At 59.3% G+C, this 27,746-nt stretch overlaps 1 protein-coding gene across 1 annotated transcript in view; it reads right to left on the bottom strand.

Annotated features, from left to right (window-relative positions):
* The window catches only part of LOC142005942 (uncharacterized), a 48,192-nt gene extending 23,499 nt beyond the window's left edge, over window positions 1-24,693 (bottom strand). The window contains exons 1-4 of the mRNA XM_074983126.1: window positions 24,586-24,693; window positions 12,592-12,687; window positions 11,534-11,660; window positions 857-2,098 (exon numbers count right to left, since the gene is read on the bottom strand). Of these exons, the coding sequence (XP_074839227.1) occupies window positions 857-2,098; window positions 11,534-11,660; window positions 12,592-12,672 (1,450 nt within the window). The 5' untranslated portion in view covers window positions 12,673-12,687; window positions 24,586-24,693. The remainder of the gene's footprint in view (window positions 1-856; window positions 2,099-11,533; window positions 11,661-12,591; window positions 12,688-24,585) is intronic.
* Between the last annotated feature and the right edge of the window lie 3,053 nt (window positions 24,694-27,746).

Below are 27,746 nucleotides of genomic sequence, written 5' to 3'. Positions count from 1 at the left end.
AGGCTATGTCTCCACAGCAGCGTTACTTTGACAGATTTCCCGGGAGAGCTTATTTCGCAATAACGCCGCTCAGCTACGTCAAAATAGAGCGCTCGGACACAATCCAGCCTATTTCGACACAGGGCTCTTCCACGCACTGTAGCTTATTTCCAAATAGCCCCTATCCCCCGTCTACACAGCCCCTATTTCAAAAGGCTGATTCTGAAATAGAGGCGATTCCTCGTAGAATGAGGATCACCACATTCAAAATAAGCCCGCCACTATTTTGAAATTCTTTTCAAAGAGTGGGTGAGTTGTGTGGACGCTGGAAGTTAGTTTAGAACAGCGGCTGTTGTTCCAAAACAACTTTACTGTCTAGACGTACCCTTGGTGGCTCTAAAAAGCGTGACCTGCACTCAGACCAAACATAGAGGTCCAAGGGTCAAATTTCGGCACTCTGCCTTGGAAAGTTTGCTGAGCCCTGACCTAGAGGGTTTCATGGCAGCAATAGGGCTCCAGTGATGCAAAGGGTTAGCACATAGATTGAGGTGGGATTTGCTGGCAGCCTTCACCTCCCTGCAGGGGCTCTGACGAGGCCGGGGAGAGGTTGTTCTCAGGGGTGCCAGGCAGCAGGACGAGGAGTGATGGGCTCACGTCGCGGTGGGGGTCGGAGATGAGGAAAAACTCTCCCCCCAGGAGGGAGGTGAGGCACTGGGACGGGTTCCCCAGAGTGGTGGTGGGATCTCCAGCCCTGGAGGTGGAGCTGGCCCAAGCCCTGGCTGGGATGATGGAGTCGGGTTGGTTCTGCTTTGGGCAGAGGTCCTGAGGGCCTCCAGAGGTCCCATCCAGCCCTAGGCTTCTATGGTGTTGCAGATCGTCTGATGCAGAACAAGATTTGAGCTGTCGGTAAACCCGTCCCCAGGCTCACTGCGTTGACACGGCCTCTTCGCCGCGTGCGTTTTCTGATGGGAAATGAGGTTGGAGCGGGCGGTGAAACTCTTCCCGCACTGGCAGCATCCGTAGGGCTTCTCGCCGGTGTGGATTCTCCGGTGCGTGGCCAGATTCGAGCCCCGGGCGAAGCTTTTGCCGCACTCGAAACACACGTAAGGTCTCTCTCCCGTGTGCGTTCGCCGATGCGCGACGAGGGAGGAGTTGTCGGCAAACCTTTTCCCACAGTCCCGGCACTGGTAGGGCCTCTCCCCGGTGTGGGTCCGCTGATGGGTAACGAGTTGGGAGCGCTGGACGAAGCTTTTCCCGCACTCGGTGCACAGGTAGGGTCTCTCCCCCGTGTGGGTTCTGTGGTGCGTCACGAGGGACGAGCGGGAAGTGAAGATTTTCTCGCAGTCCCGGCACTCGTACGGGCTCTGCCCCGTGTGGGTTTTCTGGTGGATAAGCAGCTGTGAGTGCCGAAGGAAGCTTTTCCCACACTGACGGCACACGTAAGGTCTCTCCCCCGTGTGAGTCCTCTCATGCACCGTGAGTTTCGAGCGCCATATAAAGGACTTCCCACATTCATGGCACTGATGCGGCTTCTCCCCCGTGTGGACGGTCTGATGGATCAGAAGCTGTGCGCGCCGAACAAAGCGCCGTCCGCACTCCGGGCAGGCGTAGGGCCTCTCCCCCGTGTGGGTCCTCTCGTGCTTCGAAAGGTCCGAGCTCCGAAGGAAGCTTTTCCCACACGGACACAAGTAGGGCCTCTCCCCCGTGTGGGTCCTCTCGTGGGTGGTAAGTTCCGAGCGCCAGGAGAAGCGCTTCCCGCAGCCAGCGCATTCATAGGGCCTCTCTGAGCCGCGCGCTCTCTGCTCTATGGTACGGGCTGTGTTCTCTCCACACTCATGCCCGGCATTTTGTCTCTCTCCCCTGATGATTTTCAGCAGGGCTGAGGTTTCGTTGAGGTGCTCCTGAGCTCCCCAACAGCCAACTCTATCCACCTTCTCCCCTGGCTGGCTTCTCTCTTCTGTCTCTGGGGGGTCCTGCATCTCACAGTCTCTTCCCCGCTGGTGGTTCCCAGGCAGGTTCCCCTTGGAGCTTGCGGATAATGCACCACCTGGTTCTACCGTCTCAGCATCTTCCCGCAGACAGCGCCGCTCCCTGTTCTCCCTCACAGCTGCAGCGCCTGCTGGAACAGAGAAACCGCACGTGAGAGAGGGAGAAGGGAGAACATACCAGAATCAGAGAACAGGAGAATGGGAAGGAACCTCAAGAGGTCAGAGAGTCCAGCCCCCTGCCCTCCCAGCAGCACCAAGCACCATCTAAGAGCAGCCCGGTAGATGTCTGTCTAACCTTCGATATCTCCAGCAAGGGAGATCCCACCACCTCCCCAGGCAATTTATCCCAGTGTTTAACCCCCGACAGGTTGTAAGTTTTTCCTCATGTCCAACCTCAACCTCCCTCGCTAAACAAGCCCCGTTCTTTGCATCTTTCGTCTTCGCTCATGTCCTCCAGACCTTTAATCATTCTCGTTGCTCTTCTCTGGACCTTCTGCAAACTCTCCCCACCTTTCTGGGGCAAGAAGCACTGGAGAGATGTCAAAAAGCCCAAAAAACTGTGATGAAGTGAGGGTGAAGGGTTAATTAGTAGGGGAAAAAAGGGACATTTTAATATTGTATTTAGGCAAAATGAAACTGTTTGTAATGTTGCATTAATTCTTTGTATGATAAGTAATAAGATTAACTATGAACACAGGATTTATCTAATTTTATCAATTTGTATTTGTAATTTAGATTTATAATTCAGGTTATGCTGTGATAGGTACCATTAAGGACAAAGCCAGACGCCACGTTGTAAGCAAGGATCTATTCTGATCCCGTACGCCATTTGGTAAAGCTCTGTTGAAATCAAAACTCTACCTAAATTGTGTGGAAAGGGGATGAATTGTATTAGAGGTGTGAATGGGGAGCGTGTAATTGATCCTCAACGCCAGCCCGTCCCGATGAGCAAACACCAGCGGCTCAGGAGTGCAGGCAACTCCCTGAAGGGGAGAATGTTGTTTTCTCTTTGGGGTGGATCTAAGTCCCATAAGGACGAGGGGAAAGTCAGGGCTGAACACGGAGGCGGCACGACCCAGCAGGACCCATAGGCTGACATCTGACTTGAAGTCTATGAAAGGGGTGAGAAGGGAAGACCTCTGGGTCACGTTCCGCTTACACCACCGAAGAGCATCGGTGCGCGCCCGACAGAGACCCGGCTCTTCCTCCTGCCCGGCTTTCCTGGAACACGTGGGGTGTACGTGTGTGTGTTTAGGCATTAGGTATTGGTTACACTCTTATGATAAATGTGGCATACTGCCTCGGCCCCTGAGAGGGTCCTCTGTATTTTATCTGCCTAACAAGGGGTGGGAGGATTTCCTTCCCCGGCTTAGGTTGCATGTGTTTCGTGATGCCCTGGCGTTCCCTACAGTTCGGTTCTATTAGGCACCACCCAGGAGTAGTGGTAATATGAGCACACAGGGGACCCTTGTTCCCCTTGAAACAGGACCAACAGGTGGGGCTCGGCTGGTTTGAATTACAACTGAGCGTTGGAAGGCGGTTAGTCTGGCCTACGGGAGAGAGACAAAGGCCCCGGCTGAGGGGCCCCTCTCCCCGAGAGGGTTTGTCCCGGCGGTTTCTGGTTGCTGCGCTGACAACTCTGTTCTACTCTGTGTTCCTGTCGGCTCGTGAACCTTCTGTTCTCCCTGCTGAGGGAGTGTCCTTCCCGACTGCGGATAGGGGGCAGGGCCTGGGAACCCCCCCACTCCGTAATACGCGCCAAAGGCCGGGGAGAAGAGGACGTCAACTCTATCTTCCCATCCCAGCCAAATTCCCAGTTGGAAGACGTGCTAAATGTCAACGAGAACCTGTGGGAAGCTCAAAAGATGACACCTCCTGAACCAAGAAAGCTCCTAGGCTCTTTGGAGGGCATCTGATAGATACCGCGTTCGTTTCCTGTTGCCCCACCTGTGCAGGGAGCTCTCAGGATCTCTCTCCCCTCTGAACCCTGCAGGTCTGGAACCCAGGGGCCGTCCCTTTGCTCCAGAAGCAACATCTCATCAGGCTGGGAAACGGGAAACCCTGCCAAGAAGGAAGAACACGCAGATCGGGTGAATTCCTAAGAGGCTGTTCCATAAGAATGTCTGACTTCAACCCGACTCCTTTGTGAAGCAGGAAAATCCCACAGCCGGACCCTGAGGGCCTCAGGAGTGTAGAATTACTTGTCTGCCGGAAAAAACCACAAAGCTGGCACAGCGCGACAGTCTGGAAGCCTGCCCTCCGAGGGCTTATTTCAGAGCTCAAACCACTGAAGAGCACCAGCCTACTCAAATACACGTGGGACGTTACTGGATTTTAAAACGGACACAAGAACCATTATTGGTGCAAACTTGGGCCAAGAGGCGTCTGGCGCCTCACCGAACCGATTCACGCTGCTTTATACGCTCGTATCATTTTGATATGTGCAATTATAAGACCGGCTCCTTGATTGGACTGGAAATGTACGTAACAGAGAAAGGGCCTCAGCAGAGTCCAATCCACATCTGAGGGAACGCGGCTGAAGATACGTAGCCTGGGAGACACAATGCCCCAAAAAAAAAAAAAAAGGAACGGACCGGTGACCAGCTCATATCATTCTCCATCTCAACCATGCTCCCAGTGGACCTCCCTCCACATGGCCAAGAGCATAAAGGTCTTCAGTATTCCGTCTTCAGTCCAGGAACACAGAATCCCGGGGCTGGAAGGGACCTCAGGAGGTCATCGAGTATCGCCCCCTGCTTCAAGCAGGATCAACCCCACTAAGTCATCCCAGCCAGGACCTTGTCCAGCCAGGACTTAAACACCTCCAGGGATGGAGAATCCACCACCTCTCTGGGCAACGCATTCCAGTGCTTCACCTCCCGCCTGGGGACGGAGTTTTTCCTAATATCCAACCTGCACCTCCCCCTCTTCAACTTCAGCCCATTGCTCCTTGTTCTGCCGTCTGACACCTCTGAGAACAGCCTCTCGCCAGCCTCTTTAGAGCTCCCCTTCAGGAAGTTGACGGCTGCGATTAAATCACCCCTCAGTCTTCTCTTCTGTAAACTAAACAAGCCCAAATCCCTCAGCCTCTCCTCATCGGTCTTGTGCTCCAGCCCCTGAATCATTTTTGTTGCCCTTCGCTGAACCTGCTCCAGCAAATCCACGTCCTTTTATACTGGGGGGCCCAGAACTGGACACAATATTCCAGCTGTGGCCTCCCCAGTGCTGAATAGAGGGGAACAACCACTTCTCTAGATCTGCTCAAAATGCTCCTCCTAATGCCCCCCAATACGCCGTTAGCCTTCCTGGCTACAAGGGCCCACTGTTTACTCATATCCAGCCTTTCATCCACCAGAACCCCTCGGTCCCTTTCCGTCGTACTGCTGCTGAGCCAGGCGGTCCCCAGCCTGTAACAATGCTTGGGATTCTTCCGCCCCAGGTGCAGGACTCTGCACTTCTCCTTACTGAACCGCAAAAGATTTCTTTTGGCCCCGTCCTCCAATTTATCCAGGTCCCTGTGATCCTACCTCCACCCTCCAACATATGTGCCTCCCTCACTACCTTAGCATCATTTGCAATCTTGTTGAGGGTGCAATCCAGCCCCCATCTGCTCTGAACTGAGCCCGGCAGGATGGCTGACCCGCCCTAACAAAGGCTTGATTCCTATGACTTTTAAGATGGCAGCTGACTCCACCTGCTGCAGCCTGCATCAAGAAGCTGGTGACTGATGGACGCATTTGCCTGCTTACCCTGCCCTTTCTTTCTTTTACGAATAAACCTTTAGATGTTAGCTTCTAGAGGATTTCCACAGCGTGCTGTTCTGGGTAAGATCTAACTCTCGGCTGACCTAACACGTGGCCGGTTGAACCTCTGCGGCTTTCGCGAGATGGGTTTCCACGGCCTCTCGTCTGTGTAAGGAGGAGTACTGACTCGGGCACAAGAGAAGCTGGAGCGTGCGAGGGACTTGCTCGTGTACTTCTGCCTGGCCAGAGCGGCAGCAGAGGTTTGGTTTGCGTTAAGGTGGAGGAATGCCGGTATCGGACTGGAAGTAGCCTTGTTTTAAGCAATTTGCCCAGGTTTGCCTCTCAGCTGTACGGAGAAATCTCCTATATTCCAGCTTGCAGCACCATCGTAGGTCAATTTGAGATGTTGTTGTAGAACGTCACTGATGACATATTTGAATACCAGGGAAGACCCATTTGCCAGCTCCTCAGAGACAGCAAGGCTGTCACCTGCCAAAACAGTCGCTCTCTGTCCGGGGGAAGCTGCATACCAGACATTTACGTTCCATCATAGGGTGAGCTTGAGGCTCGAATCCACGAAAGGAAGAAGCCAGCACTGTCTAGCCCACCCCTGCTCGACGTCCATCCAACCAGGTCTCCAATAACTCCAGTCATGGAGATCCCACAACTTCCCCAGGCAACTTATTCCAGTGTTTAACCCCCCTGGCAGGCAGGAAGTTTTTCCCAATGTCCCACCTCAACCCTCCTCGCTGCAGCTTAAGCCCATTGCTTTCGCCTGCCCTCAGAGGTCCAGGAGAACAACTTTTCTCCCTCCTCTTTGTAAACGTGTTTGAGGTACTTGAAAACCGCCATCACATCCCCTCTCGGCCTCCTCTTTTCTACGCTAAACAAGCCCAGTTCCTTCAGTCGCCCCTCATTGCTCATGTTCTCCAGAACATCCGTCCTTCTTGTGGGTCTTCTCTGGACCTGCTCCGATTTCTCCCCACCCTTCCTGAAACGTGGGGCCCAGAACTTGACACAAGACTCCGACTGAGGCCTAATCAGTGCACAGCAAAGCAAAAGAGTGACCCCTTGTGCCTGGCTCGCCACGCTCCTGTTAATTAACCAGCAGCACCCCATACTGCAGGGCTGGCAGCGAGTGGCACACTGCAGACGGCATTGGCGGGCCAGCAGAGGCTTTCCTCACAGCAAAGCCGTGCCCAAAGCATGCCAGGCTGTCCCCTGGGGGACACCCACATGTCAGAGTAGGTAAATGCACCTGCCAGGTAATGACGACTCCAGCCAGGGAATGTGCCCCCTGTGAGTTGCACGTGAAAACCGAGCGCTCCATCTGCTGTTCAAATGTTTGCCGAGCTTGGCAATTGGACCGCAAACGTTTCCTTACCAGTCGAGGGAACATCGTCAGCGCGCAGGAGATTTTTAATAAAAGTCCTCCCAGACACAGTCTTTGGCACGACCCTAAGCAGCAGTTGATTTTAACTGATTGCTTACGCCGACCGCTCATCGTTAAGCATGTTTTCATTAGTAGCTGTGGCAGGGTGGGGCCAGCACAGGGCAGGCAGGAGGAAAAAGAGAGCTGACACAGAGCTGGAAACCAAAGCAGGAACAGCGGAGGAGCAGGCTGTGACCCACCTCTGACACCAGTGTGATGGAGTTCAGGGGTCCCCCTGCACTGCACCCTGGCCGCTGGCAGGAGTGACTCTCACTCAGCAGGTACAACAGGAGGTTTATTAGGCGACAGATGCCCAGTTTCTCACAGAAGCGTCAGTGCAGCCGCCAGAGACAGTCCTTCCAACCCGTCCTGGGGGGAAGACCCCGAGGGGTGCCCCTCTGAGGTGTAGCTTCCCCCTCCTCAGGCTGGCTGCCTTCCAGCTCTCTCTTCCCCCAGCCTCTAACTGCCGCCCCCGATTCAAAAACCCAGCTCAGCTCCTCCCTCCTCTTTGCTCAGGGCAGAGGTGTTACCTGCCAGTTGTAGCCCCAGGGTCATCCTTAGCCACTGGGAGCTGCTCTGCTTGTCTCTCCCATCCAGCCTGAGTCTCGCATTTGCACTCCCCCGACTCCATCACACAGGCTGCCCTAAATCCATCAGGGCCAGCTGATAAGACTCAGGGGCTACCTTTATAAGCTCTTCTCCAAGCAGGGCAAGGGGAAGGTGGGGAAGGAGAGTTTGGGTGACGAGTGAGGAGGAAGGACACCGAGAGGAACACCGGGGGCCACGAAAGAGGAGAGAAGCCTCAATAACCCGGGGGGCCGTGCTGCCCCAACCTGGGGGGGCCTGGAGCCTCACCAGAGACTTGAAGGAACTGGTCAGCTGAAGGAGCCAAACTAAGGAGGACCCGAGCTGCTACAACTACCACTCAAGGAAGGGGATACCAGGGAGAAGCAGCTCAGGGAGAGAAGCTGCAGGGGCCAGGGTGAAGTGAGTCAGCCCTCACAGCTAGCGGCTGTCCAGGGCCCCTGGGCCAGAACCCGGAGCGAGTGGGTGGGGACCGGGTTCCCCCCAGACTGCCCCCTGCCGCAACAAGGGTAACATGGCGCGTACGGTGGGGCCAACGTACTAAACAGAGGGCCTGGGGCCCAGAAACGAGTCTGATCAGAGCACATATCAGAGAGGCAGCCGTGTTAGCCTGTAGCTTCGAGGACAACCAGAAGTCCTGCAGCACCTTACAGACGAACAGATATTTTCGAGCAGAAGCTTTCCTGGGCAAAGACCCGCTTCGTCAGATGCCTGAGCGGGGGGGTGGTTTCAGAGGGGTCTTTAAAGAGAGGGGTCCCAGTAAAAGGGAGGGCCAGAGCTGACAAGGTCTATTCAGTCAGGGTGGAAAAGGCCCATTATCAGTAGTATGCATGGAGAGAGGAAAAATCAGGTCAGATAAGGCGGGGGGGATACGGCCCACTGTCACGTCTAATGTGGAGACGTTAACACCTACCTACGGCAGAGAAGCGCCTTTTGTAAGGGGCGAGCCACTCCCAGTCTCTGTTTAATTATCCCTCTGCCTCATAGGTTCAAACACCGCACCTAAATCAACACGCCCATGAACTGAACCATTTCCAGAAACCCACCTCTCTAGAAACTCCCGCCCTTGCCTAAATCCTGTTTGCCCTGTAACTTTCACATCGTCTAAATCAATCTCTGACCAGAACTGCCCTCGTGTAACGAGGTCGATGACAGAAGATCATGTCGCTTCAGAGCCATTTGAAGTTCCTGTACACGTGGACGTACTCTCTTTCCAGTTTGTCCCTATGTTTGAACCTAGGAGGCTAAGGGATAACAGAAAACCACCACCTAATGAAAACGTGGTTAACCACGACTGGTCGGCCGCAAGCAATCAATTAAAATCAACTATTGGTTACGCAAAGACTGGGTAAAGACTGGTCTGGGAAGACTGTTATGAAAAATCTACTGTGCACTGACAATGTTACCTCGACTGGTAAGGCGACGTTTGCAATCCAATTGCCAAGCACGGCGAACATTTGAACATCAAATTGAATCTCCCGAGCTACGAATCCAAGTTGAGACAGGGCAGAGTTAAGGTTATATTGTGAGGAAGTTGAGACAGGGCAGAGTTAAGGTTATATTGTGGGGATCCGGAGACAGGGCAGAGTTAAGGTTACACCGTGGGGATCCGGAGACAGGGTAGAGCTAAGGTTACACGGTTGAGATGCGGCAGAGCTAAAATTATATTGTGGGATTGCTGGGATAAGGCAGAGTTAAGGTTACACTGTTGAGCTGGTGCAGAGTTAAAGTTATATTGTGGGGATGCTGAGATAAGAGAGTTAAAGTTACACTGCTGAGATGGGGCACAGCTAAGGTTATACTGCGAGGTTGGTGGAATAAAGCAGAGTTAAGGTTACACTGCTCAGATGACGCAGAGTTAAGGTTACGTTGTGGGGCTGCTGGGATAAGGTAGAGTTAAGGTTACACTGTTGAGATGGGGCACAGCTAAGGTTATACTGCGAGGTTGGTGGAATAAAGCAGAGTTAAGGTTACACTGCTCAGATGACGCAGAGTTAAGGTTACGTTGTGGGGCTGCTGGGATAAGGTAGAGTTAAGGTTACACTGTTGAGATGGGGCACAGCTAAGGTTATACTGCGAGGTTGGTGGAATAAAGCAGAGTTAAGGTTACACTGCTCAGATGACGCAGAGTTAAGGTTACGTTGTGGGGCTGCTGGGATAAGGTAGAGTTAAGGTTACACTGTTGAGATGGGGCACAGCTAAGGTTATACTGCGAGGTTGGTGGAATAAAGCAGAGTTAAGGTTACACTGCTCAGATGACGCAGAGTTAAGGTTACGTTGTGGGGCTGCTGGGATAAGGTAGAGTTAAGGTTACGCTGTTGAGATGGGGCACAGCTAAGGTTATACTGTGAGGTTGGTGGAATAAAGCAGAGTTAAGGTTACACTGCTCAGATGACGCAGAGTTAAGGTTACGTTGTGGGGCTGCTGGGATAAGGTAGAGTTAAGGTTACACTGTTGAGATGGGGCACAGCTAAGGTTATACTGTGAGGTTGGTGGAATAAAGCAGAGTTAAGGTTACACTACTCAGATGACGAAGAGTTAAGGTCATATTGTGGGGCTGCTGGGATAAGGTAGAGTTAAGGTTACGCTGTTGAGATGGGGCACAGCTAAGGTTATACTGCGAGGTTGGTGGAATAAAGCAGAGTTAAGGTTACACTGCTCAGATGACGCAGAGTTAAGGTTACGTTGTGGGGCTGCTGGGATAAGGTAGAGTTAAGGTTACACTGTTGAGATGGGGCACAGCTAAGGTTATACTGCGAGGTTGGTGGAATAAAGCAGAGTTAAGGTTACACTGCTCAGATGACGCAGAGTTAAGGTTACGTTGTGGGGCTGCTGGGATAAGGTAGAGTTAAGGTTACACTGTTGAGATAGGGCACAGCTAAGGTTATACTGCGAGGTTGGTGGAATAAAGCAGAGTTAAGGTTACACTGCTCAGATGACGAAGAGTTAAGGTTACGTTGTGGGGCTGCTGGGATAAGGTAGAGTTAAGGTTACACTGTTGAGATAGGGCACAGCTAAGGTTATACTGCGAGGTTGGTGGAATAAAGCAGAGTTAAGGTTACACTGCTCAGATGACGCAGAGTTAAGGTTACGTTGTGGGGCTGCTGGGATAAGGTAGAGTTAAGGTTACACTGTTGAGATGGGGCACAGCTAAGGTTATACTGTGAGGTTGGTGAAATAAAGCAGAGTTAAGGTTACACTACTCAGATGACGAAGAGTTAAGGTCATATTGTGGGGCTGCTGGGATAAGGTAGAGTTAAGGTTACACTGTTGAGATGGGGCACAGCTAAGGTTATACTGCGAGGTTGGTGGAATAAAGCAGAGTTAAGGTTACACTGCTCAGATGACGCAGAGTTAAGGTTACGTTGTGGGGCTGCTGGAATAAGGTAGAGTTAAGGTTACACTGTTGAGATGGGGCACAGCTAAGGTTATACTGCGAGGTTGGTGAAATAAAGCAGAGTTAAGGTTACACTGCTCAGATGACGCAGAGTTAAGGTTACGTTGTGGGGCTGCTGGGATAAGGTAGAGTTAAGGTTACACTGTTGAGATGGGGCACAGCTAAGGTTATACTGCGAGGTTGGTGAAATAAAGCAGAGTTAAGGTTACACTGCTCAGATGACGAAGAGTTAAGGTCATATTGTGGGGCTGCTGGGATAAGGTAGAGTTAAGGTTACACTGTTGAGATGGGGCACAGCTACGGTTATATGGTGGGGATTCTGAACTATGGCAGAGTTAAGGTTTTATTGTGGGGGTGATCTGAACTCCACATTTCCCCTTCTAGGCTCAGCAGGGACAGGACTCCTTACCCAGCGAGGTCACATTCTCGTAGTTCTCCTGCATGACGGCGCTGTAGAGAGCTCTCTGCACAGGATTCAGCAGAGCCCACTCCGCCATGGTGAAGAACACAGCCACCTCCTCGAAGGTCACCGGCCCCTGGAAGAGTAAGAGCCCGGCACTCAGTACCTGCTGCCCCACTAATCACGGGGGGAAGGAGCCAATCAAACAGCAGTTCTGGGGGCTCACAGTGAACAGATTCCCACCCCCACCCTGCCCGGAGTACCTGGGAAACAGCAGGGTAAGAGGATGAAGAAAAGCCCCTTGTCTCTCCCAGCAGGTCCATCACACCTGCTCCTTTCGGCAAGCTTGGTTCTGTAGCAGCTGCTAGACCCACACGGCAGCCAGAACTTGTTGAAAGCTCCCATGAGTCTGTCCCTTTGCAAAAGAAACTCCCTTCCCCGACGGCAGCTGTCCTGGGTGTGAGGGGAGTGTGACTGTGTGTGTGTGTGTAATGGACTCACTCCCCACAGCCAGCCTGCGCGCACAGCCAGCTGCCCACAACACCTTGATGGCCGGAGACTTATGGGAGCTGAGCCCTGCAAAAGGACCCACCACAGAGACACCGAAGAACAGGTTGGACGGACATCTACCAGAGATGGTCTAGCTGCTTGGTCTTGCCATGAGCGCAAGGAGCTGCCCTGGAGGTCCCCTCCAGCATTAGCGTCCTATGATTCTGTGACCTCTCCGCCTGCACGAGTTTGCTTGTGTGAGTGTCAGAGTGCAGGAGGGTCTGATCTGAGATGCGGGGCACTTAACACATTTGTGCCTCACCCTGGGGGGTGTCGTGGCAACACGGCAACGCTAGCAAGGCGAGCGCCTGGGGAAGGAGCCGAACACCCTTCTCACAGGGACGAGCTGCGTATGAAGGACCAGCTCTCCCAAGCCCCACAGCGACGTGACCCCTTCCCGTCTCCCATCCCTCCTCCTTTTCTCCACCCTGTGTCCTCCAACCTCCCCGCCTCCTCTGTCTTCGCTGTGCCTGTCCCCAGGGCAGGAAACCCAGCGGCAGACCCCAGTTAAATCTCACCTGAACTGACTCCGCTGCAGCCGTCTCTCTGCTGGGTAACAGGGCAGGCCGGGACGCGCTGGGGCAGAGCAGGGACCTCATTCTGCAGCCCGGTATCTGTGGAGGTTTCAGACCAGGCTGGAGTCAATTTCACATCCTGGGTGCCCCAGACCCTTTCCCGACAGCATCCTAGGTTCTGCCATGCTCAAGCGGGGGTCCAGTGGAGGGCAACCAAAATGCGCCGGGGGCTGGAGCAGGTGGCCGGTGAGGAGAGGCCGAGGGACTGGGGCGTGGTGAGTTGGCAGGAGAGAAGAGCGAGGGGGGTTTGCTGGCAGCCTTCACCTCCCTGCAGGGGCTCCGACGAGGCCGGGGGGAGGCTGTTCTCGGGGGTGCCGGGGGGCAGGATGAGGAGCGATGGGCTCACGTCGCGGTGGGGGAGGTGGGGGTCGGAGAGGAGGAAAAACTCTCCCCCCAGGAGGGCGGTGAGGCACTGGGACGGGTTCCCCAGAGCGGTGGGGGGGATCTCCAGCCCTAGAGGCTTTTATATCCCAGCTCCACCAAGTCGGCGTTGGTCCTGTTTGGGCAGGGGGCTGGATCCGGCGACCTCCTGAGGTCCCTTCCAGCCCTAGAAGTCTATGATTCTGTGCTTGCAAGACATTTCCTCTCTTTAGCACAGGGCAGCCCCGCTCCCTCCTGCCAGGTGAAGGTCACACGCTTTTAAACCTCCGCAGGGAGGACGACCGGGGAAAGGGCTGGTGGCACGGTCACTTTCATGCCGGTCCCCAGACGAGCCGAAGCAGCCCGAGAGACGAGCCCTGCTGCTGTCAAGCCAAAAGGACCAAGAATCAGGCCACAAAGCTCAGGCCTTGTTACGATACAGATGCTGGCTTCCGAACATCACCCACGGACGTGGGGAGAACGGGGTTACTGATGGAGGCCCTGAAAGCTCACGTACACACCCTGCACAACAGCGGCAGATGCCGTGGTGGTACAAACACTCCCAAAGTCGCCCCATGGGGGTGCACCGACTCCTCCTGCAGCGAAGGGCGGTGGACAGAGCGGTTTGGAGGGAACCGCCAAGGTGAGCGGTGGGGACGAAGCCTGTCGCAGGTGTCACACGTAACGGCTCTTAATTCAGCGGGTGAGACGGGGTCCCGGAAGGGATGGATGTGGGAGAACGCCCCCGCCTAGAGCTGCCACTGAGTTTTCCTTCGCGATCACCATCACCAGGACCCTTCACCGCACAACCAAGGTCATGCTCTTCTTCGGCACGTCGGTCCAGGGGCCCTGCGGTGCCAGCTGGGACGCTGTGGGTGCGGGAGGGCTTTATACCCCTGGGTCCCAGGCGAGTGCCTCAGTTTCCCCAGACGCAGCATCAGTGCATTGTGACGGGGGGCAGGGGTTTGGGCGTGAGGACTTCTCAGCCGTAGATAACGGGAGTTCCAGCTCTCTGTACCCTCGGCCACTGCCAGGACATAGGCTGGAGAAGGCTGGTTTGCACTGAATCTGGGCTGTGGGGAGTCCGAGGCACCGGCCCCCCCTCAGCCACAAGCAGAGCTCTCTGGGGGACCAGCCGAGGAACACTCCACCCAGCGGGACGGGTGCTGGTCTCGTGCGCCCCATCGTTAAGCCGGAGTGGCCCCTCTTCTGGATTAAGATGAGATCCCCTCCACCAGATCGCTGTGTAGGGCTGCTCAGCCCCCAGGGTCTGGCTCAAGGACTCAGGGCAAGGATCACCCTCCGCAACCGAAGTTCCTGCCCTTTTCGAGGCGGGGAGAAAAGGAAATGCTGTGACTTCCCCACACCGGGTCTGGTCAGGGAACGCTGGAGCCAGGAATCCGGCACCAGCTCATCAATGAGGCGTGTGGCCACCAGCAGTGACCAGAGCCCACAGCCACCAGAAAGCCCAGGTGTGTACACACACCTGAAATTCCCTGGGATCCAGCCCCAGGTCCCTAGCCACGGATCCCAGATACCCCACACAGCCCCACCAGCCAGTGACCCTGCACCAGGCCATCTCTGCCAGCCTGGGAACCCACCCACCAAGGGTCCCCACCAGCCCATCTCTGCCAGCCTGGGAACCCACCCACCAACGGTCCCCACCAGACCTTCTCAGCCAGCCTGGGAACCCACCCACCAAGGGTCCCCACCAGCCAGGGTCCCCACCAGACCTTCTCAGCCAGCCTGGGAACCCACCCACCAAGGGTCCCCACCAGCCAGGGTCCCCTCCAGACCTTCTCAGCCAGCCTGGGAACCCACCCACCAAGGGTCCCCACCAGACCTTCTCTGCCAGCCTGGGAACCCACCCACCCACCAAGGGTCCCCACCAGCCAGGGTCCCCACCAGACCTTCTCTGCCAGCCTGGGAACCCACCCACCCACCAAGGGTCCCCACCAGCCAGGGTCCCCACCAGACCTTCTCTGCCAGCCTGGGAACCCACCCACCCACCAAGGGTCCCCACCAGCCAGGGTCCCCTCCAGACCTTCTCTGCCAGCCTGGGAACCCACCCACCAAGGGTCCCCACCAGCCAGGGTCCCCACCAGACCTTCTCTGCCAGCCTGGGAACCCACCCACCCACCAAGGGTCCCCACCAGCCAGGGTCCCCACCAGACCTTCTCTGCCAGCCTGGGAACCCACCCACCCACCAACGGTCCCCACCAGCCAGGGTCCCCACCAGACCTTCTCTGCCAGCCTGGGAACCCACCAACCAGGATGTGATGGAGTCGGGGGAGTGCACGTGTGAGACTCAGGCTGGATGCGTGAGACAAGCAGAGCAGCTCTCAGAGGCTAAGGATGACCCTGGGGCTATAACCTAGACTGGCAGGTAATACCTCGGCCCTGAACAAAGAGGAGGGAGGAGCCGAGCGGGGTTTGAATGGGAGGGGGCAGTTAGAAGCTGGAGGGCAGAGGGAGCTGGAAGGCAGCCAGCCGGGCGAGGGGGGAAGCTACACCCCAGAGGGGCTCCCCTCGGGCTCCTCTCCCCAGGACGGGTTGGGAGGACTGTCTCTGATTGCTGCACTGACTCTTCTGTGAGAAACTGGGCCTCTTGTCGCCTAATAAACTTCCTATTCTACCTGCTGAGTGAGAGTCACTCCTGCCTGCGGATGGGGTGCAGTGCAGGGGGACCCCTGAACCCCATCACACTGGTGTCAGCAGTGGGATGCACTGCACCCACGGATGAGCTCCCAGCGGTGGCTGACTGAGCGCAGAAGGAAGGGGCCTCACAAGAGCCAGAGGTGGAACAGAGAGATTCCTGCAGCTGCTGCTGGTGCGTGGATACCCCGGGAGACAGCGGGGAGATGGATTATACCCGACTCCTGAAGGCAGAGCTAGCGGGGCTGTGCAGAGAGAGGGGCCTGACCGTGGGGAAGGCGACCAAGGCCCAGCTGATTGCCCAGCTGGAAGAGAATGACCGATCCGGGGGGCAGAGCCTGTCCCGGCAGGAAGTGGCCAGTCACCCCCTGAAAGCGTTTCGGATTCTCCGACAGGAGCGGGGGCTCGACGCCGTCAGACACACACGGTGCCCACCAGGTCGCGCTCAGCTAGCGGTGGTCCATCGCGGGCGGAGTCCCCCGCCGCAGAGCTGCGACGGCTGCAGCTCGAGGGGAGATTAAAGGAACTGGAAGCCCAGGAACGGCAGAGGGAACACGAGCGCCAGCTACAAGAGAGACAGCGGGAGGAAAGAGAGCGAGAGCGGGAGCGCGAGCGGGCCATGGCAGAGGCGAGACGCCAAGAGGTCTCAACTGCGTGTCCGGCCCAGTGTCAGGACCCAGAGGACACGGACGAGTTCCTTGCCGCCTCTGAGCGAGCCTGTGAGTTGCACGAGGCTTCCCCAGCCGAGTGGCTCCGGCACCTCACCCCCTTGCCGGGCCAGAAGGCCGCAGCGGTGCTCAGCCAGCTGGAGGGGCTGCAGCCTGGGGACTATGAACGGGTCTAACAGGCCCTGCTGCATAACTTCGGGCTGACTCCAGACATGTACAAGAAGAGGTTCCAGGAGGCGCAGAAGAGGCCAGAGGAAACCAATGTAGATGCGGCCTCCCGCCTAATGCAATACTAGCAGAAGTGGGCGATCGGGATGGGAGTCCAGTCCGTGAAGGACCTGATTAAGCCGAATGTCCTGGAGCGATTCTACGAGAGCCTGACCAGAGGGTGTGGCTCGTGGACCGGACGCCCGGGGATTCACACAGCGCAGGGAAGCTGGCAGATGACTTCACAAACAGCCGGGCCAGGTTTGAAAGTGAGCCCCAGAAAGAGAGGGAGTCCCGGAGAGAGAGGGAGTCCCGGAGAGACCGGTTTCTGGCTGTACGACAGAGGGGACCACCTCTTGGGCGAGCCCAGGAAAGAGGGGCCAGCCAGAGCCTGGACAGAGCAGCCGGCCCGAGGGACGCAGCAAGACCCAGGCTGTTATCGCTGTGGGTGGAAGGGGCATAGATCAGCCCGGTGCCCCAAGCTCCCAGACAGGTTGAGCAGGCCGGGGGATCATGGAGTCAACTGGGTGGGGTCCCAGAAGCCAGAGGGGCTGGCGGCCAAGGCAGGTGGTGCCGATAGGGTGTCCTCGGATTGGGCCGAGTCCGCCCCACAGACCAGCTCCTCAGGGGGACCAAATGCTCAGAGGCCAGTTTACAGAGTGGGGGCAGCGCTACCTCTGTGGAGCAAGTGTCTCACACCCCTCGAGGTAGACGGGGAAAAGGTCACGGGGTTCTGGGACACAGGCGCTGACGTGACGCTGGCCCGACCCGGGGTGGTGGCACCGGGCTGCATGATACCCGATTCCCACCTGACGATAACAGGAATTGATGGGACCCCTTTCAAGGTGCCCATGGCGAGGGTGCACCTGAAATGGGGGAAGAAGGAAGGCCCCAAGGAAGTGGGCGTGCACAGCCATTTGCCGGCGGATGTACTGATGGGGGCTGACCTGGAGAACTGGCCAGGTGAACGCCCTCGTGCCCTAGTCCTGACCCGTAGCCAAAGAAAACGAGGGGTGCGCTCCCCAGATTCAGGGGTACAGGCCCAGCCAAAGCCACAGAAGCCACAGGGGCCAACCCTGAGAGAAAGGGGGCCCCCAAAAACCAGATCTCACAGGCTGGTGGTTCTGGAGCCAGGCAGGGATGGGGAAGTAGCATCCGCTCCTGCCCGAGCGGAAGAATTCCAGGCAGAGCAGCAGAGAGACCCCTCCTTGCAGAAGCCGAGGGAACTGGCCAGTCTCAGCCCAGCTCCACAGCTGGGGGAGGGCTGCAGGGAGAGATTCCTGTGGGAAAAGGGATTCCTGTACCGGGAATGGGCTCCCAGACGCAAAGCGGAGCCATGGAAGGTCCAGAGGCAACTGGTGGTCCCCCAAAAGTACCGGCGCAGGCTGCTGTACCTAGCCCATGATGTCCCGCTCGCAGGACACCAGGGGATCCACCGCACCAGGAGAAGGTTGTTACAGAACTTTTTCTGGCCAGGGATCTTTGCAGCTGTCCGTCTGTATTGCCTGTCCTGCGATCCCTGCCAGAGGGTGGGGAAGAGCCGGGACGAGGGGAAAGCTGCCTTGAGGCCACTGCCCATCATAGAGGAGCCTTTCCAGAAAGTGGCTATAGACATAGTGGGTCCCTTCAGCAAGGCAACGCGTTCGGGGAAGAAAAATATTTTGGTGGTGGTAGATTTTGCCACACAATACCCAGAAGCAGTGGCCTTGACCTCTGTCGACGCTGACACCGTGGCAGATGCACTGCTGTCCATTTTCAGCAGAGTGGGGTTCCCCAAGGAGGTCCTCACAGATCAGGGGTCCAACTTCATGTTGGCCCTACTGCAAAGCTTGTGGGACAAGTGTGGGGTCCGGCACACCTGGGCCACAGCCTACCACCCGCAGACCAATGGGCTGGTGGAGAGGTTCAATGGGACTCTGAAGCAGATGCTGAGAACCTTCACGAATCAATACCCCCATGACTGGGACAAGTACTTACCCCACCTGCTGTTTGCATACAGGGAGGTGCCCCAGGAATCCACGGGGTTCTCCCCGTTTGAGCTGCTGTATGGAAGGAGGGTACGGGGACCCTTGAACTTGCTCAGAGAAGAGTGGGAGGGGACGGCCTCTCCTGAAGGGGAGTCAGTGGTACAGTATGTACTGACCTTCCAGGAAAAACTCACCATACTCATGGGCCTGGCCAGGGAGAACCTCTCCATGGCCCAAAGGAAGCAAAAGGTCTGGTATGACCGTAACGCCAGGGCCCGAGCCTATGCCACCGGGGATCAAGTGATGGTCCTTGTACCTGTGCGGCGGAACAAGCTGCAAGCGGCCTGGGATGGGCCCTTCAAGGTCGTCAAACAGCTAAATGAGGTGAACTATGTGGTGGAACTGTCGAACCGGGCCCACAGCCACCGGGTCTATCACGTGAACATGATGAAACCTTACTGGGACAGGGAGAACTTGGTGCTGGCCGTGTGCAGGCACTAAGAGGGGCAGGGGGATGATCCCTTGGTGGATTTACTCACAGGGACTGGAGCCGGCTCCTTGCTGGAGTCTATTCCCCTCTCAGACCAGCTGACCCCTGCCCAGCAGACGGAGATCAAGGAGGTGCTGCATTCACACCAACAGCTGTTCTCTGACAGATTCGGATGCACTGACCTGGCTGTCCACCGAATAGAGACAGGCACCCACGCCCCTATCAAGTGTGTGCCATTCAGAGCCACAGGGAGGACAGCTCAGGACATAGAGCGGGAGGTTGAAGACATGCTGGCTCTGGGGGTGATCCAACCCTCGTCCAGCCCCTGGGCCTCTCCCGTGGTGTTAGTCCCTAAAAAAGATGGGTCTGTTCGGTTTTGTGTGGACTGTCGCAAGCTTAACGCCATCACTGTCTCGGACGCCTACCCCATGCCCAGGCCTGATGACCTTTTAGACAAGCTGGGGGGAGCCCGTTACCTCACCACCATAGACCTCACCAAGGGGTACTGGCAAGTGCCATTAGACCAAGATGCCCGGCTGAAGTCGGCTTTCATCACTCTTGTGGGGCTCTACGAGTTCTTGGTCCTTCCCTTCGGCCTCAAGGGGGCACCCGCTACCTTCCAGCGTCTGGTGGACCAGCTACTGAAAGGGATGGAGAGCTTTGCCCTGGCTTACATGGACGACATTTGCATCTTCAGCCAGACGTGGGAGGACCATGTGTCCCAACTCAAGCAGGTGCTGGACCGACTCCAGAAGGCCGGTCTGACTATCAAGGCAGGGAAGTGCAAGGTGGGAATGGCTGAGGTGACCTACCTGGGCCACAAGGTGGGCAGCGGCCGCTTAAAGCCAGAGCCAGCTAAAGTGGAGGCTGTCAGAGATTGGCCAACACCCCAGACTAAGAAGCAGGTCCAGGCCTTCATTGGGATGGCGGGGTACTACCGGAGGTTTGTGCCCCACTTTAGCTCCATCGCAGCCCCCCTCACGGAGCTGTGTAAAAAGGGAAAGCCTGACAAGGTGGTCTGGACCGAGCAGTGCCAAGAGGCCCTCTGCGCGCTGAAGGAGGCTCTGGTCAGGGCCCCAGTGCTGGCAAATCCAGACTTCAACAAGCCCTTCCTGGTGTTCACCGATGCCTCAGACGTGGGGCTGGGGGCGGTGCTAATGCAGGTGAATGACAAAGGGGAGAAACACCCCATCGTGTACCTGAGTAAGAAGCTGCTGCCCCGGGAGCAGAGCTACGCGGCCATAGAGAAGGAATGTCTGGCCATGGTGTGGGCACTGGGGAAGCTGCAGCCACACCTGTTTGGACGGCGTTTCACCGTGTACACCGATCACTCACCCCTGACCTGGCTGCATCACATGAAAGGGGCCAACGCCAAGCTCCTGCGGTGGAGTCTGCTCCTGCAGGACTACGACATGGAGGTGGTCCACGTCAAGGGGAACAACAACACCATAGCCGATGCCGTCACGCAGGGAGGGCCCCGAATTTCCCCAGGTCACTGGCTGAGTGACCCCGCTCAGTGCGGTCTGGAAGGGGGGAGAGATGTGATGGAGTGGGGGGAGTGCAAATGCGAGACTCAGGCTAGATATGAGAAACAAGTAGAATAGCTCCCAGCGGCTAAGGATGACCCTGGGGCTACAACTGGCAGGTAACACCTCTGCCCTGAACAAAGAGGAGGGAGGAGCCGAGCTGGGTGTGAATCGGAGGGGGCAGTTAGAAGCTGGAGGGGAGAGGGAGCTGGAAGGCAGCCAGCCGGGCAAGGGGGAAGCTACACTCCAGAGGGGCTCCCCTCGCGCTCCTCTCCCCAGGACGGGTTGGAAGGACTGTCTCTGATTGTTGCACTGACTCTTCTGTGAGAAACTGAGCCTCTGTCGCCTAATAAACTTCCTATTCTACCTGCTGAGTGAGAGTCACTCCTGCCCGTGGCCGGGGTGCAGTGCATGGGGACCCCTGAACCCCATCACAGAGGGCACACCCAGAGAGATCAGATTTCCACCCCAGGGGGCAAGAGAGAAGATGAGAACTTGACGGTGCTAAGGCCTCAGCCATTTCGCCCCAAAATACCAGATTCTCAAGGGGGTTACACAAAGGTTGTGGTCTACCAAAGAGCAATGTGAATATACAGTTGCAACGGGTTTGTCCTGGTACTCACGCTGACTGCTGTAACCAGTGGGTGCTGCTCCCAAACGCCGTAGGATTGTACCCTGCACTGAATGTTTGGAAAGAGCCATGTAACACGACGACATTGATGTAGAAGCATGAATTGTATGTTGAAGGCGTTTGTAATTCTGAAATGTCACCGCCGTTCCCTGTAACTAGTCTGCCAACCTCTCACATGAGGAGGAAATTTGCAAACCTATTGTGTGGCATGGAAGGGGAAACTGAGGCACACAACCATCGTGGTGGTCTGGCTAAATGCCGAGGGTGGAAAGCGTTTGTACCTTCCTTCACCGGACTGTAACTGAGCAGCTGCATGGGCTGGTGGGCAGACGGGGCAGGGCCCAGACCAAAGAGAAAGTGTTTGATCTGCTGGTGCTGCAGCATCTGTATGGGCTCTGTCTGCCCGACTTGAGAACGTGGCTGATGGAGCGGAGACCGAAGCAGGGAGACTGACCAGCCCGAGGGAACTAAAGGGACTTGCCCGGCTGCATCCCATGAAAGGGGCCAATGCCAAGCTCCTGACTTGGAGCCTCCCCCAGCAGGATGATGACATGGAGGTGGTGCACATCGAGGGGAGCACCGAGGGTACAGCTGATGCCTTGGCACAAGGGGAGGACCCCGAACTTCCCCAGGTCACTGGCTGAGTGACCCCGCTCAGTTCGGTCTGGAAGGGGGGAGAGATGTGATGGAGTGGGGGATACCTGTGTGTGTGTGAATGGCTCACAGAGGGTGGGGGGCTCCTGCTGAGGGAACTGGGAGTTGGAAGCAGTTAGCCCTGGCTGAGAGAGCGAGACCAAGGAGGGGGCAAGGTCCTGGCTCCGGGGGCCCCTGGGGCCTCCCCTCCCCAACCTGGCTGGGACTGGCTGTCTCTGCCGGCTGCACTGACTCCTCTGCACAACGCTGTGTCCTGTCGGCCAATAAACCCGCTGTTCTCCTGCCGGGTGAGAGTCACTCCTGCCTGCAAATGGGGTACAGAGCTTGGGGGACCCCAAACCCCATCGCACACCCCCACCAAGGGTTCCCAGCAGACTTTCTCTGCCAGCCTTGGTACCCCCACCAGCAGGGAACCCACCCTGAGACACGAGCTCTACAATGACATCTGCCTGGGAATTCCCACCCCCCCGCCCTGAGGACCCCCACACAAACGTCTAGCTGCAGATTCAGTGACCCACGGACAGAGGCCAGGAAGTTCTGCTCCGGAGGACACCACGCAGCCAAAGGAGAAGAGCGCCGGCCGGGCGCTCCTGCAGGCAGCAGCCCATCCCCATGACGCCCGGCAGCCAACTCCAGCGGCTGGCCTGAGCTAGCGCCAGGATCCCCCCAGCAATCTCGCGCACGTCGCCGATCGCAGGCGCCGGAGCAGACGTCCCCGTGCTCCGTCACTAACCGAGGAAGCCACCCCGCCGGAGACCAGACCTCGGGGCGGTGGGATGCCTCTGCACCAAGTGGTACCCAGAGCGAGCACCTCATCCCACGCCAGCCGGAGAAGAGATAAAGGACCAGCCAGCTGTTACCAGCTGGGGGCCTGAGACCCCCAAAGAGTGGGGCGCCGCTGGCTTGGCTGGGGATTTAGTAAACAGCCTTTCGCCAGCAAACCTCTGACCGAAGGGGGGACAAACGAGCCTCTGTGTTGGAGCAGACGGTCGGTGGGATGTCATCCCCGTGAGTTACGAGACGAAGGGGAAAACGGGGGGAGGTCGAGGAATGCGGGGGCAGAGCTAAACTCGGCAGGGTCTCTCCCACCGAGGGGGGAATCCCAGGCCGGGGGCCCAAAGGATTTAGGCGCAGGCTCAAGATGTGGGGGGAAAGGAGCTCAAGCCACGATCTCTCCACACCGTGTGATTAGGGAGAGGGAAACGGCCAAGGGGGGCAAAATCGGACCACAGACTGAGCAAGGAAGGGGGTGGGGGGGAGGAGGGGGTCTGACCCCCTCGAGGGGTGGGGGGAGGAGGGGGTCCAGCCCTCCAGCTGCCTGAGAAAAACACCCAGACAAAGGGGGGAATATGCTGGGGGGGGGGGAGGTTTGACTGATAGCAAATTACCCCCCCAAGCACAGAGATACTTCTCCGCCCAGCGCAGAGCCGTCCCCACCCCCACACAGTGCAGAGCCGCCCCCACCCCTGCCCCCAACCCCACAGCTCAGAGCTGCCCCATCCCCCCGCCCAGTGCAGAGCCGCCCCTGACCCCCAGTGCAGAGCCGTCCCCACCCCCGACCCCACAGCTCAGAGCTGTCCCATCCCCCCGCCCAGTGCAGAGTCACCCCCTGCCCCCCTAGCGCAGAGCCGTCCCCACCCCCGACCCCACAGTGCAGAGCCGCCCCATCCCCCCGCCCACTGCAGAGCCGTCCCCACCCCTGCCCCCGACCCCACACACACAGCGCAGAGCCACACCCTCCCCCAACCCCACAGAGCAGAGCCGCCCCTGCCCCCCCCACACACAGCGCAGAGCCACCCCCACCCCCACACAGTGCAGAGCCCTCCCCACCCCTGCCCCCGACCCCACAGCTCAGAGCTGCCCCATCCCCCCGCCCAGTGCAGAGCCGCCCCTACCCCCCCAACCCCACAGCGCAGAGCCGCCCCCACCCCCGACCCCACAGCGCAGAGCCATCCCAACAGCTCAGAGCTGCCCCATCCCCCCGCCCGCTGCAGAGCCATGCCCACCCCTGCCCCCGACCCCACACACACAGCACAGAGCCGTCCCCACCCCCAACCCCACAGCGCAAAGCCGCCCCATCCCCTACACAGTGCAGAGCCGTCCCCACAGCTCAGAGCTGCCCCATCCCCCTGCCCGCTGCAGAGCCATGCCCACCCCTGCCCCCGACCCCACACACACAGCTGTCCCCACCCCCGACCCCACAGCGCAGAGCCGCCCCATCCCCCCCGCCCACTGCAGAGCTGTCCCCACCCCTGCCCCCGACCCCACAGCTCAGAGCCACCCCATCGCCCCTGCCCACTGCAGAGCTGCCCCTACCCCCCCAGCGCAGAGCCATCCCCACCCCCGACCCCACAGCGCAGAGCTGCCCCATCCCCCCACCCGCTGCAGAGCCATGCCCACCCCTGCCCCCGACCCCGCACACACAGCACAGAGCCGCCCCCACCCCCAACCCCACAGAGCAGAGCCGCCCCATCCCCCCCGCCCACTGCAGAGCCATCCCCACCCCTGCCCCCGACCCCACAGCTCAGAGCTGCCCCCACCCCCGACCCCACAGCGCAGAGCCGGCCCCACCCCCCCACACACAAAGCCAGAGCCGGCCCCTCCCCCTCCCCCTCAGCTCAGAGCTGCCCCATCCCCCCGCCCACTGCAGAGCCGTCCCCACCCCTGCCCCCGACCCCACACACACAGCGCAGAGCCACACCCTCCCCCAACCCCACAGAGCAGAGCCGCCCCCGCTCCCCCTTGGGAAGACTCCCGGGGGGGGGGGCGTTACCCGTACCGGATGTGACGTCGTGCGCGCGCGGCGGCCTGGAGCCGTTAGAGCGGTTGGTGGCGTGGGGTGGGGAAAGCGGCTCCTCCCTTCCACCAAGCACCCGGAAGTGACGCGATCCGCCGCCCCGGCCGCTCGAGCCGGCCGGAAGTGACGTCACTGCCCCCTTAGCGCCCCCCCCGCTGCAATTGGGGAGTGGCCCCAGGGCCCCCTCAGCGCCCCCCCGCTCCATCTCCCCGGCTTCCCGACCCTCTCGTTCGCCCCGCCCCGCCCCGCCCCAGCGCCTTGGGGAGCCGGGTGCAGCTCTCGCCCCGCAGGCCCCTCCCGCCGAGCCCGCTGGTTCGGAGGCAGACCCCGTGTCGTGCCCCTCGGCGGGCCGGGGCCGCGGCCCTTTCGGGGGCACCTCCCAGCAGGGAGCCCCAGGAGGGGTGAGGGGCGGTGAATCCAAGTGGGGGGGGGACCCGTAGGGTCCCGGCCAAACCGGCACCCCGCCCCCAGCGACCCATCGCTCCGCCCCACTGAGATCACATGGCAGCTGGTAACGCCCCCACATCGCATCGCCCCGCCCCCCAGTGACCTCACACCGCTGCAGGTACCGCCCCCAGCGACCCATCGCCCCGCCCCCAGTGACCTCACACCGCTGCAGGTACCGCCCCCATCCCATCGCCCCGCCCCCCAGTGACCTCACACCGCTGCAGCTACCACCCCATCCCATCGCCCCGCCCCCCAGTGACCTCACACCGCTGCAGCTACCACCCCATCCCATCGCCCCGCCCCCCAGTGACCTCACACCGCTGCAGCTACCACCCCATCCCATCGCCCCGCCCCCCAGTGACATCACAACGCTGCAGGTACCGCCCCCATCCCATCGCCCCGGCCCCCAGTGACCTCACACCGCTGCAGGTACCGCCCCCATCCCATCGCCCCGCCCCCCAGTGACCTCACACCGCTGCAGGTACCGCCCCCATCCCATCACCCCGCCCCAGTGACCTCACACCGCTGCAGGTACCGCCCCCATCCCATCACCCCGCCCCAGTGACCTCACACCGCTGCAGGTACCGCCCCCATCCCATCGCCCCGCCCCCCAGTGACCTCGCTCCGCTGCAGGTACCGCCCCCATCCCATCACCCCGCCCCCAGTGACCTCACACCACTGCAGGTACCGCCCCCATCCCATCGCCCCGCCCCCAGTGACATCACACCGCTGCAGGTACCGCCCCCATCCCATCGCCTCGCCCCCCAGTTACCTCACACCGCTGCAGGTACCGCCCCCATCCCATCGCCCCGCCCCCCAGTGACCTCGCTCCGCTGCAGGTACCGCCCCCATCCCATCACCCCGCCCCCAGTGACCTCACACCACTGCAGGTACCGCCCCCATCCCATCGCCCCGCCCCCAGTGACATCACACCGCTGCAGCTACCACCCCATCCCATCGCCCCGCCCCCCAGTGACATCACAACGCTGCAGGTACCGCCCCCATCCCATCGCCCCGGCCCCCAGTGACCTCACACCGCTGCAGGTACCGCCCCCATCCCATCGCCCCGCCCCCCAGTGACCTCACACCGCTGCAGGTACCGCCCCCATCCCATCGCCCCGCCCCCCAGTGACCTCGCTCCGCTGCAGGTACCGCCCCCATCCCATCGCCCCGGCCCCCAGTGACCTCACACCGCTGCAGGTACCGCCCCCATCCCATCGCCCCGCCCCCCAGTGACCTCACACCGCTGCAGGTACCGCCCCCATCCCATCACCCCGCCCCCAGTGACCTCACACCGCTGCAGGTACCGCCCCCATCCCATCACCCCGCCCCCAGTGACCTCACACCGCTGCAGGTACCGCCCCCATCCCATCGCCCCGCCCCCCAGTGACCTCGCTCCGCTGCAGGTACCGCCCCCATCCCATCACCCCGCCCCCAGTGACCTCACACCACTGCAGGTACCGCCCCCATCCCATCGCCCCGCCCCCAGTGACATCACACCGCTGCAGGTACCGCCCCCATCCCATCGCCTCGCCCCCCAGTGACCTCGCTCCGCTGCAGGTACCGCCCCCATCCCATCACCCCGCCCCCAGTGACCTCACACCGCTGCAGGTACCGCCCCCATCCCATCACCCCGCCCCCAGTGACCTCACACCGCTGCAGGTACCGCCCCCATCCCATCGCCCCGCCCCCAGTGACATCACACCGCTGCAGGTACCGCCCCCATCCCATCGCCCCGCCCCCAGTGACATCACACTGCTGCAGGTACAGCCCCCATCCCATCACCCTGCCCCCCAGTGACCTCGCACCGCTGCAGGTACCTCCCCCCATCCCATCACCCCGCCCCCCAGTGACATCACACCGCTGCAGGTACCGCCCCCATCCCATCACCCCGCCCCCAGTGACATCACACCACTGCAGGTACCGCCCCCATCCCATCACACCGCCCCCAGTGACCTCGCACCGCTGCAGGTACCGCCCCCATCCCATCACCCCGCCCCCCAGTGACATCACACCGCTGCAGGTACTGCCCCCATCCCATCACCCCGCCCCCAGTGACATCACACCGCTGCAGGTACCGCCCCCATCCCATCACCTCGCCCCCAGTGACCTCACACCGCTGCAGGTACCGCCCCCACCCCATCACCCCGCCCCCCAGTGACATCACACCGCTGCAGGTACCGCCCCCATCCCATCACCCCGCCCCCAGTGACATCACACCACTGCAGGTACCGCCCCCATCCCATCACCCCGCCCCCAGTGACCTCGCACCGCTGCAGGTACCGCCCCCATCCCATCACCCCGCCCCCCAGTGACATCACACCGCTGCAGGTACTGCCCCCATCCCATCACCCCGCCCCCAGTGACATCACACCGCTGCAGGTACCGCCCCCATCCCATCACCCCGCCCCCAGTGACATCACACCGCTGCAGGTACCGCCCCCATCCCATCACCCCGCCCCCCAGTCACCTCGCACCGCTGCAGGTACCTCCCCCCATCCCATCACCCCGCCCCCCAGTGACATCACACCGCTGCAGGTACCGCCCCCATCCCATCACCCCGCCCCCAGTGACATCACACCGCTGCAGGTACCGCCCCCATCCCATCACCCCGCCCCCCAGTGACCTCACACCGCTGCAGGTACCGCCCCCATCCCATCGCCCCGCCACCAGTGACATCACACCGCTGCAGGTAC

This window comes from Carettochelys insculpta, unplaced genomic scaffold, assembly GCF_033958435.1.
Source record: "Carettochelys insculpta isolate YL-2023 unplaced genomic scaffold, ASM3395843v1 scaffold_0036, whole genome shotgun sequence".
In the NCBI taxonomy this organism is placed as follows: domain Eukaryota; kingdom Metazoa; phylum Chordata; order Testudines; family Carettochelyidae; genus Carettochelys; species Carettochelys insculpta.
The sequence above is the reverse complement of the archived record's forward strand: the minus strand, read 5'-3'. Positions and strand labels throughout refer to the sequence as shown.